This window comes from Perca fluviatilis, chromosome 14 (assembly GCF_010015445.1).
Source record: "Perca fluviatilis chromosome 14, GENO_Pfluv_1.0, whole genome shotgun sequence".
Classification (NCBI taxonomy): domain Eukaryota; kingdom Metazoa; phylum Chordata; class Actinopteri; order Perciformes; family Percidae; genus Perca; species Perca fluviatilis.
Window position 1 is genome coordinate 1,104,989 of NC_053125.1, and position 12,393 is coordinate 1,117,381.

At 42.8% G+C, this 12,393-nt stretch overlaps 1 protein-coding gene across 5 annotated transcripts in view; it reads right to left on the reverse strand.

Annotated features, from left to right (window-relative positions):
- The window catches only part of sorcs2 (sortilin-related VPS10 domain containing receptor 2), a 411,460-nt gene that overhangs the window by 86,731 nt on the left and 312,336 nt on the right, over positions 1-12,393 (reverse strand). For all 5 annotated transcript variants that reach the window (XM_039822700.1, XM_039822701.1, XM_039822699.1 and 2 more), the window contains exon 7: positions 3,777-3,895. In XM_039822700.1, the coding sequence (XP_039678634.1) occupies positions 3,777-3,895 (119 nt within the window). The remainder of the gene's footprint in view (positions 1-3,776; positions 3,896-12,393) is intronic.

A 12,393-nucleotide genomic window follows, 5' to 3' on the forward strand; every position in this document is an offset into this window, starting at 1 on the left:
TACTCTATCTGTAAAGTGTCTTGAAATAACTCTTGTTATGATTTGATACTATAAATAAAATTGAATTGGTCATCGAACTATAACAACCTCATTTCCATTTCTGTATTTCCTACTCCATAACAACAGACTACCTGAATGTCTATTTCTAGTCTCGCGTTTCACTCTCCACACCGCTGTCTTCGGACAAAAAGTTACACTTTTAGTAACAATCTGAGCCTGTCAGTGCCAAAATGATCAGTTCTGTTGGACAAAAAGCAAGGCTCCACAATTGCCCTATTAGGTTACATTTTATCTCGGTTTGCGCCTACCCCTCATTGCGATCTCGCCTAATACTGGACCAATTTTAAAGATTTTTGGTCACATCAGTCTATTAGACACAAATGCATGGGGAAATGGGCATAGACGGATTATGGCATGGGCAAAGTGGGCACGTGCCCAGGGCCATGAAGCTCCAGGGGGTCCCTTTAACGATCTGATGAATTTAAATGTAACTATCATTGCGCGACGACAATAATTCATTCACGGTATGATCCGAGCCACCGCTTGTCAAAAGGAAAACCAGGCAACTGCTTGGGGTCCCCGGCCGTGAGGGGGCCCCTGAGGGCGGACAGACTTTACTCCACAGTAATAGCTCAAAATGTGGCAACCACAGTGACTGCAACCCTCCCCTCCCCCTTAAACAAACAAATGACTTTTTGCAATGACATCTCAGTCAGAAACCTCCCCGAGGTGGCCCCATGTCATTCCGTATAACCATGATAACCAAACTTTTGAATTAATTTACACTACCGGTCCAAAGTTTGGGGTCACTTAGAAATGTCCATTCCACTTCATTCCAGACAGAATACCAGATTAGATCAGTTGCATTGTTTTTTTAATCAGGGCAGCAGTTGTCAGATTACATTATGTGCTTACATCATTGCAGAAGGGTTCTCGACTGTTGTAGAAAGAAGTGGCTGATCTTTAATGCAATATCTACATTGCCCATTATCAGAAACCATCCATCCAATGTTCCAAAGGCACATTCTGTTTACTAATCTGATATCATTTTAAAAGGCTAACTGAGACAACATTGGAGAACCCTTTGGTGTGAGACTGTTACGGATCCTGAAATGTGGGCAAATATATCCAGTGGCACAGTAAAAAATTATTCTCATTGAAAGAGGGGCCTCTTCGTTTCACAACAGAGGAGCTAAATACCCCGCATCAGCAAGAGACTGTGGAATAGGTGGTCGGGTTCGCTCGTTTAATAATGACATGCTGTGCAGGCCGATTGCCTAATGGACAAGTGGCACCACGAGAATGGTTGTTATATTCATTATCAACCTTGATAAATTGTAGGTAGGATATTTGTTTTCACACTTTTTCAAAATGGTAATCCACCATGTTTAATGTATATGTTTGTATATGTCTATACCCTATTAGATTGTGTGTTGCCCTGTGTGCTCTTTGCGATAGTGGACGTATAGGCTCCTACTTGTCAGCTATCATCCAGTAGAAACTATTTTAATTCAATAGCTGTTCATTTATTTGCATTTATTTGATATTTTACTCAGGAGTTGGTGGAGACCCAAGCAGAGCTAACATGAGAGTCAATATTGGACTTAAAGGGGGGATAGAATGATTATATAGGGTATTTTACACTGTTCCTTAAGGTGTCCTAATGGGGTATGTAACATTGGTTGGGCTGAAAATTGCCCGAATGCTATTTTATTAGGCCCTTAACTACCCTGTGAATCTGGCTCTATTTGGAACAAGAGCTTTTCTTCCAAATATGGTATGCTAATGAATACTACGCGCTGATTGGTTTGAGCAAACTACATAGAAACACATGGGAGACTCGGCAGCAGGCCTCATATTTCAGACACTGCAAAGTTATACATTGTTTGTCGGGTTATTTCGTTATTAAATTCACTTCTGAGACTTTTTTAAGCGAGAAATCAACTATATAAAGCTCAAATATGGGCCGTTTTACGAAAATTGATGGCTAATTGCAAATTTGGTAAGACTGTGTGTCGGAGTTCAGCCGCTGGTGCTGCCTCGCAACCCGCCGGTGCTGCCTCGCCGCCCGGCCTGCCTTCCTTCACAGACCCCGGCCTGCTATGAGGTACTTGGAGCTCCGTCACGGCTGGCAGCCCACAGCAGGGACTACCAACACCGCTGCCCTGACAGAGCTCCAGGGCCTTCAACTCCCCTCTTCCTGCTAGCTAAATGGCCCGTTGTGTGAGAGTGAGAGCGCCGTCAGCGAGCTTGTTACACCAGCAATCTCTTACCACATGTTACACACGTCACGCCACTTATACAAAATCTAACTAAAGGTCTTATAAAGCTAACAACGGTGTCCGATTTCAAGTTAATGAATATTTGTGAAGACAAAGTGTTTCGTTAGCTGCGACTGTCCCTTCAATCCTAGCTATGTAGCGGATAGTTAGCTTCCTTTTCGCCTTAATTCGAGTATATTTATAGTTTGAATTTCGTCACGCCACTTACACAACATCTAACTATATGTCTTATAAACCTAACAACAGTGTCCATTTTTAAGTTAATATTTGTGAAGACTAGCTAGCTAGGTGTTTCGTTAGCTGTGACTGTCCCTTCAATCCTAGCTACAAATCACGGATAGTTAGCTTCCTTTTCGCCTTAATTCGAGAATATTTACAGTTTGAATTTCGTCACGCCACTTACACAACATCTAACTAAATGTTTTATAAAGCTAACAACGGTGTCCGATTTCAAGTTAATTAATTTTTGTGAATTCCAGAGGAATTCTAAGAGGAGGCTAGCTAGCTCTCATTGATAGAGCTACATCCAGCCGCAGGCTCTATCAAGCGGCGTTTATTTTCCCAATCGTTTGTTTAAATAACTCAACACATTATAATTACACACATTAAAATAGTAACTGGAACCTGTGGTAAGAGAATGCTGGCATAACAAGCTCACTGACCGCGCTTTCACTCACATACACCGGGCATTTAGCTAGCAGGAAGAGGGGAGTTGGAGGCCCTGGAGCTCTGACAGAGCAGCGGCGTTTCGTAGTCCATTAGCCCAAAACGGTGACTCTGCACAGGTATGGAGTGCTGTGGGTTGCCAGCCGTGACTGAGCTCCATCTACCTCACAGCAGGCCGGGGTCTGTGAAGGAAGGCAGGCCAGGCGGCGAGGCAGCTACACAGGCAGCACAGCCTCTGATCTCCGACACACAGTCGGACAAAATTTGCAATTAGACATATATTTTCATAAAACGCCCGTATTTGACCTCTACATAGTTGATTTCTCCCATAAAAAAGTCTCAGAAGTGAATTTAATGGTAAAATAGCATATGAACAATGTATACAATTTCTGAGATCTGCACGACCTAGAGTCAGAAGACTAACTGATATCAGGTCAGTTGTGTAGCCTATGCAAATGTTGGGGCGTGACAAAGAGAAAGACTAGAGCCAAATGAGGAGGAGCCGCAATAGTTGACGTCAACTATGGGGCTCGTTGAGATTCGCCCGTTTTCAGAGGCAGTTTCAAATAGTGAGATTTGCAGAGAAAAGAGGTGTCAATGGGATTTAGAGGTTCTATGTATGTCCTAGTTACCCACTAAACTGTCATAATTCAACTATGACAAGGTAAAATCAGTTTTGCATTCTATCACCCCTTTAAACGTGACTTTTTGGAAATTTTAGAAATCCTTTTACCTTTGGGACACAATAACAAAATGAGAGCCATTTCTGTTTCACTAAAATAATTGTAATACACACCACTCTCTCACTTCAGCTGTTGGGATGTTTACCTTGACAAAAACGTAGTCGTCCTGCACTAGCAGCGAGTTGTGGTCGATTTTGCCAAGAAACTGAGCCGTCACCATTTTGTCCGAACAGTTCTGGATGAGACAGGTAACATACAGGTAACCTGCGGTGGCACACAGAAAAACACCGAACAAAGAACAGTTACTTTAGATCAATGAAAAAAAAAAAGAACAAATAAAAAATAGTTGTTTCATATGCTTCACATACATTTGCACAGGTTTACACGGTACTGCAACACATTTGACATGGAATATGCTCACATATTAAAAAAGTATATCCATATGCTTTCCATGATATATTGTTGATAAATACATTATTGTTGACTATTTACAGTTTTTTTTATGCTCATCCAGTTATAGTCACAATATGATTACTTCTATTTTAAAACAAAACCAAAACTCTGTTCTGTAGCGATATGACCATGTAAGCAGCGAGAGAAAGAGAGACAGAAAAGAGGAAGACGATGTATGGGAGAAAACTAGGTGAATAGAAAAGATTGAGACATCAATTTCCAAACTCTATAAGATATGACAGCTTCCCCCAAACACATATACGTAGCATCCAAATGGCCAGGAGGGATTATCCTCACAGAGACCCAAAGCTCACCCACTACTGAATGTCAACCAGCAGCTGCATCAGCAACACTGCCTGCTGAAATTCAGCCATTACTCTCCTCCCAGAGGTGATGAGCCGGCAATAGAGAAAACGCTCTCACACACACACACACACACACACACACACACACACACACACACACACACACACACACACACACACACACACACACACACACACACACACAACCTCACAAGCCTGCAATCATACACATGAGGTTGTTTGTGACTTACTGTATCAGAACCTATACTTTAGAACGACAATACCTGTTTTGACCTTCGATTGACTACGTTCAGTTCTTAACTCATTCACTTGAACTCCCACCACGACATAGAGATGTGTCGATAACCACATAGCAATACTGTGATGACATCATCACTGTTACTGCTTTTTTTTTATGGTGAAAGTTACAGTAGTGCATATGCCATCTGATATGAAATATAACAAACTCAATATTCACTGTTTAGTTATCATCATTGTCTTCTTTAAGGGATTGTAGAAAAAAAACAACTTAAGTTTCTCATCACTTTAGCTTTGGGGGATTTTTTGTGTGTGTCCAGTTATGAATTATTTCTAGGCTTGAGTACTTATGATTTCTACAAACAAAAAAATTCAATAGAATGTATAATACACAGTAAGGAAGGGAAGGACTCAGCCAGACATTTCTCCATTCTCAGCTGAGATGGAATGCATGGCACTACAATTTACAATTGCACTTTGCACTGCATAAATTAACCTAGCAGCTAGTAGAGTGGACACACACACACACACACACATGCATGCACGCACGCACGCACACATGTACCTCCAAATCTGTTTCTGTACATGCCTGCCAGTGAGGTGTGTGACTGCATGCATGTTTGTGTGTATCGCGTATGAACAAGATACACACGCGCTTTCCTGCACATCAAATCCCCTTAATGACACACACTAACAGACACGGCTCATCCATCAATCGGCCACCACTGTTTCTCTGGAGTCCCCCTCCTCAACCAGCGGTCCTGGGCGCATCCTGACCCCCCGACAACACCCTCCTGGCATGGCACAGGCCCGGTTACTTGCCTCTGCAGAGACCCCTTGTGACTTTGTGTCCTTCTTTGTAGCGCGTCACATTTTAACCTTGGCGAGGCCACATGTGACAGGGCGGCACAGGGCGAACAGATTGGTTTGGCACGCCTGATCGCTCCAGCCCCCTTTGACTATCTATTTGTTTGGGAAAGGAAGCAAGGAGGGACCATGTGGTGCTGCCTAGCCCTAGAAAGAGCTCTTGTGCCTGGGCAGCTGGCCCAGACAGACAACCTCTCCCGTTCACCCTCTGCAAACACAGGCAGTCTTGTTTGGGCTGACAACTTTCACACTGCAGGCAGCATCTTTCTGTGTGGGGAAGACTGAGTGGGTCTTCAAGGGATCCAAGAGATGTTTGTATGGTTTTCTAGAGGGACAGTGTGGAACAGCAAAGAAACAAAATGTCATTGTCATCTGTCACTACTCTCTGACTCACCCTGCTCTGGTTTATTCAGAGTGGGGGGGATTATTATTATTATTATTATTAGACCCAAAGGAGGGAAGTCCATAATAAACACATATGTTTACAACCATACATTTACTCATACACACTGCTTCTATTAACCTCTTGGCCCTTTGTGGGGGATTTAAGAACTAACCTGTCGATCACTCAGCAGATGTGATATTCCAGATTTGCCTCAAACCCCTCCTTAATTTACCCATTAATTCTCCATTGACCCTATGCCCACGCACCACTGCCGCCCACCCACAGCAAGGTCAACCATTTATCTCTATATTTCCTACATTGACACTGCAGGCTATTCTAAGACTAGTACTGCCGTGATGGGAGAGAACTCCACCTCAGCAAGTCTTGAAATCAAATGTCTGATATAACTGTCTTTTGTGTTTTGTGATGATGGTCACTGAGTTTCTTGACTCAGCTTTAGACACATGGTACCTGCTTGACTCGCCTCGACTCTACTCGCATTTTATGGTTTTCCATTATGATAAAAAGTCACTGGTACCAGCCAACAGGTACTTTTTTTAGAATCACCTCCGTCGAGGCGATACCAAAAGGTGACATGAAAACCTGCAGACTACTGATTGGTCGGAGAGAATCGTCACTAATCACTGACACGCGGTACTAAATCTGCAACGGAAAAAGGAGGACGGGACACCGCGGCCGTGCCGAGCCGAGAAGAGCTGGTATGTATCTTCCTGCTTCTTACAGTGCAGACGCTCTACTGCTTGCTCCTGCTTCTGCTTGCATATTTCTGCTGATAATCTTGCTTTTCCTCTGAGAGAAACTATGAGCAGCGGCTCTTGGATACTTATAAATCACTGGACTATACATTTTTTGTAGACATAGTAGGCTACTGTCATTTTTGAAAATTTTTCTGCGTGAGCGTGGCCTACCAATAGCTTAAGCCTGTCCTAAAGTGACTGTAGCTAAAGCTAATTAGCAGCAAGATGCCACCCTTCTCCATAGAGGACTACTACAAACTCCTTCAGAAGATTGCAGTTCTGGAAACCAAAATTTACCGGTTAAAAGTAAACGACGTGGAAGTAAACAGATCATGTGGAAATGACACCACTTTACCAGTGACCCAAAACAATGGACAAAAGCATGCTAACACGACGCTAACTAGCACCAGCAAGACCACAAAGAAACAAGAGGGCTGTGGAACGGATAATAAATCAACAAGTGGCAGTCCTCCCTGGAACTCTTTGTGCAAAGCCTAAGAGTAAATCATTTTCCTGGGAAATGGGAGGACGACTAACGGGCAGAGCACACGCCCTGAGATTTGTGATATGACCGGCTGGCCTGCATTACCACCCAGGCAGAGTGCCTCTTCAACCCCTGTACTTAGCAGGACACAGTCGTGGACAGCTGCAAAAGGGAAAATCAGCAACAAAATGCCTCCCCAACAACTGAGTGTGCAGGTGAAGAACAGATTTGCTCCTCTGCTGCAGGACCCTGGACATAACCTGGATTACGTCTCATCGTCACACAGCAGGGTAAGGACTGAGAGCAATTCTAAAAGTAAAAGCTACAGGGAAGCTGTGAAGCTAATGACTGGGCCCCAAACTCTGATTGTGGGTGACTCTGCTGTGAAAGATATAAAAGCAGTAAAAACACAAAATACTCTGTTTTCCCAAAGACATGGCGTCTATTTGGCCCAAAGAATTCAGATCCAGGATATCATAGCAGCACACCCAACTGTGAAGAACATTATACTGCATATAGGGTCAAATGATGTTGTAAAGCAAGAGTCTGAAGTGCTGAATCGTGACTTTATGAATCTGCTGAACGCAGTCAGCTCCCTAAATGCAAAGGTGTTTATCAGTGGCCCTATACCGCCAGTCAGAGGAGGAGCTGAGAGATTCGGCAGACTGTTGGCACTGAACAGATGGCTTTCAACTGCATGTACCAACAACCATTCTCTGCAGTTCATTGACAATTTTAACATTTTCTGCAGACATCTTTTTAAAGCAGATGGACTATTCCTTAACAAGTCAGGAGTAAAGCTGTTCACCTCTAGCCTACTTTACTTTCTGCGCCACACATCTGCTCCCTTGGCCAAGGACACGAGACAAGATGAACCAAAACAAGAGGAAGACACAACAAAGTGCGGCAGTGAGCCACCACAGCCCCCACCTGAGCAAAGATTTAACCATGGGAGACCAAAGAGCGGAGATGAGGAATCCCAACCCCCCTTCTCACCCGTCCAACACTCCTCAAACCCCTTGGACAACCACGACAGCTTTGAGGACCTCTTTAAGGATACGTCGCTCTCCTCTCTTTCCCCCATCCCCATGTTGGAGTTCACTGACCAGATGAAGCAGCTGGTGAATGCTGGAACCAAGTATGCCCCCCTTCCTTCTCCCATCGTAAAACGCCAGGCACCTCTGCCCCCTCAAGGACGGCAGCTAACTCCTTCTCCCCAGACTGATAAGGATGCTTGTGTGCAAAATGCGCAAGCGTTAACATGATATGGGCCGGGTCCAGGCGGCGATGCCCTAGTAGCACTCATGACCTCTTTCCGCCAAACGGGCCCCCCCTGCGGCAGTAATGCGATTAGGTTCTTCCACAATTTATGTTGTGATAGGTAATAGAAAAGAATGGCGAATAAGCACGTAACTGCAAACTTTGCAAATTTAACATCCATTCCTCGTCAGCCACAGTCTGTCCCAAAAAATGAAAACACACTAACACTAGCCCTACTAAACGTTAGGTCTTTGGCAGGAAAATCATTTTTAATCAATGATTTTATTATCAAGCACAATCTTGATTTTATGTTTTTAACTGAAACCTGGTTGGACCATAATAACAGTGCTGCTGTTCTCATTGAGTCAGCCCCCCCTAACTTTAGTTTTATGAGTGAGAATAGAGTGAATAAGAAAGGAGGTGGAGTCGCCATTTTGTTTAATGACTCATTTCAATGTACGCAATTATCTTACGGAAATTTTGCTTCTTTTGAATATGTGGCTCTTCAGCTAAGATCCTCCCCTCAAGCTATACTTCTAAATACCTACAGGCCACCTAAATACTGTGCAAACTTCTTTGACGACTTTACTGAACTGCTGTCTATAATCTGTATTAACTTTGACCGTGTAATTATTGCTGGTGATTTTAACATTCATGTTGACAACCCCCAGGACCGAGGGACCAAAGAACTGTGTTGTGTTTTTGAGAGCTATGGACTGACTCAGCATGTGACACAGCCCACGCACAATAAGGGGCACACTCTGGACTTGATTATCACAAAGGGTCTGAACATTCCCAAGGTTGTGGTGACTGATGTTGCTCTCTCTGATCATTCCTGTGTTTTCTTTAACGGCACTATCTCGGTGCCAAAAAGTGTTCAAACAAAGTTAATCAGAAAACGGTATATCACTGAAAACACCAGTGAATCATTCATTCAGCTTTTCTCCTCTACACCCACCCTCACTGGGGCCTCAGTCACTGAGCTTGTAGATAATTTCAACTGTAAAATTACGAATGTTATTGATGCTATTGCTCCCACTAAGATCAAAGCTGTCTCTGGTAAGAAAAGATCTCCATGGAGAAATTTTATAGTGGTGAGAACAGAAAAAAGAGAGTGTCGAAAAGCTGAACGCAGTTGGCGAAAATCTAATCTCCAGGTCCATTATAACACTTATAAAGACAGACTTCGCATTTATAATCTGGAACTAAGAAATGCAAGGCGGTCCTTCTTCTCTGACATTATTGCCAGAAACAATAATAATTCACGTGCTTTGTTTGCTACTGTCGATAGATTAACTAACCCTCCAGTACCAGTAGCATCTGAACTATTGTCTACCAAGGCTTGCAATGACTTTGCCTCCTTCTTCACAGACAAAATTCAGAAAATTAGACAAACAGTAAGTGCTTCCATATCAAGTACAGGATATGTGTTGTCACAGTGTGCATGCAAAACAAATTCCAACATCACACAATTTCATACGATCAACCTTAAAAACCTGGAGGACATTATACAACATCTGAAAACCTCCTCCTGTTACCTTGATATTCTACCAACGGGTGTTTTCAAAAATGTTTTGAATTGTTTGGCTTCTGATCTTCTACAGATTATAAACACATCTCTGCTCTCAGGTATTTTCCCACAGGTCCTAAAAACTGCAGTCATCAAGCCACTCCTAAAAAAAAACATCTAGACACGACACTAATGAGCAACTATAGGCCGATATCAAACCTTCCATTTTTAAGTAAAATCATAGAAAAAGTGGTTTGTCAACAACTCAACCTTTTCTTATCGTTAAACAACATTTTTGATGCCTTCCAGTCAGGTTTTCGACCACACCACAGCACTGAGACGGCTCTTGTTAAAGTCTTTAATGACATCCACTTAAACACAGATAGTGGCAAAATTTCAGTCTTAGTATTACTTGATCTCAGAAAATAAGTTACCATAGTTATGCGGATGACACCCAAATTTACATAACCTTATCACCAGGGAACTATAGCCCAATACAACAATTAAATATGTGCATTGAACAGATTAATGACTGGATGTGCCAGAACTTTCTTAAATTAAATGAAGAAAAAACGGAGGTGGTTGTTTTTGGAGCAAAAGAGGAACGATTGAAAGTCAGCGCTCAGCTTCAAACGACAATGTTAAAAACAACAGACAAAGCCAGAAATCTTGGTGTAGTCATGGACTCAGACCTGAATTTTAAAAGCCACATTAACATAATTAAAAAATCAGCCTATTATCACCTTAAAAATATATCAAGGGTTAAAGGACTTATGTCTCAGCAGGATCTGGAAAAACTTGTCCATGCTTTTATCTTCAGTAGACTTGACTACTGTAACGGAGTCTGTAACTTATGTCTTTCAGCAGCAGCTGATTCAGAACGCTGCTGCTCGAGTCCTCACTAAAACCAGGAAAGTGGATCACATCACTCCAGTACTGAAGTCTCTACACTGGCTCCCTGTGCCTCAAAGAATTGATTTCAAAATACTTTTACTGGTTTATAAATCACTAAACGGTTTAGGGCCAAAATACATTTCTGATCTGCTACTACATTATGACCCACCCAGACCTCTCAGGTGGTCTGGGACAGGTCTACTTGTTGTACCCAGAGTCAGAACTAAACAGGGGGAAGCAGCGTTCAGTTTTTATGCTCCACATATCTGGAACAAACTCCCAGAAACCTGCAGGTCCGCTGCAACTCTCAGTTCTTTTAAATCTAAGCTAAAGACCTATCTTTTTGATGTTGCTTTTCTTTAAATAATCTATTAACTTTAATTTCTTATACTGCACTGTAACTTTTATTCTTATACTGCACTATCAATTTTATTCTTGTCTTTTAATGTTTTTAATTTGTTTATTAATGTTTTTAAATTGTTTTCAATTGTTTTTAACTGCTCTTTAATGTTTTATGTAAAGCACTTTGAATTGCCCTGTTGCTGAAATGTGCTATACAAATAAAGCTGCCTTGCCTTGCCTTACCAGCAGTGGGTAAGGGCCAATAGAGACAGAGCGCATTTAAGTCCCGCCCCCACCAGTGAGGAAAACAACTCCACAAAGTACCGATAGCTAGCTAAAAACATGAGATGTCAAATGATTGTTTTAGGACCCTTTGTCTACCAGAGACGACCAGTTAGCTGGTAGCAGGCTAAGGCACATGCATACACAATACGATAGCTTTCTGATTTCTCCACATTCCACTATAAGTTGCACACCGTGTACAAAATGCAGCTTTAGCTTAACTTACAGACTTGTCACTTGTTTACTATACAAGACATCCTGATGACCGCCATGCTCCACCCTCAACCTTAGCCATCTTGCCATCAGGAGCCAGGCAGCCTTTTAGACTCAGTGGGCCCTATCTTGCACTCAGCGCAATTGCCTTTGTACACCGACGCATGTATCATTCCTATTTTGCACCCGACGCACAGCGGACTTTTCCCTCCACAGACGCACGTCGGTAAATTAGGGAATGTATTTGCGCTCCTGGGGACGTTTCAGCGAAAAGAGGAGGCATGTTCCGGCGCAAACGTTATGTGGTGCTATTTTGCAGTTTCAGAAAACAATTCCGCCACTGACCAGGAAAAACCTGGTCTAAAGTCAGTGGCGCTGGTCTAAAGTCAGTGGTGCTAGTCTAAAGTCAGTGGTGCTAGTCTAAAGTCAGTGGCGCTAGTCTAAAGTCAGTGGCGCTAGTCTAAAGTCAGTGGTGCTAGTCTAAAGTCAGTGGTGCTAGTCTAAAGTCAGTGGTGCTAGTCTAAAGTCAGTGGTGCTAGTCTAAAGTCAGTGGTGCTGGTCTAAAGTCAGTGGTGCTAGTCTAAAGTCAGTGGCGCTAGTCTAAAGTCAGTGGTGCTAGTCTAAAGTCAGTGGTGCTAGTCTAAAGTCAGTGGCGCTAGTCTAAAGTCAGTGGCGCTAGTCTAAAGTCAGTGGCGTAGTCTAAAGTCAGTGGTGCTAGTCTAAAGTCAGTGGTGCTAGTCTAAAGTCAGTG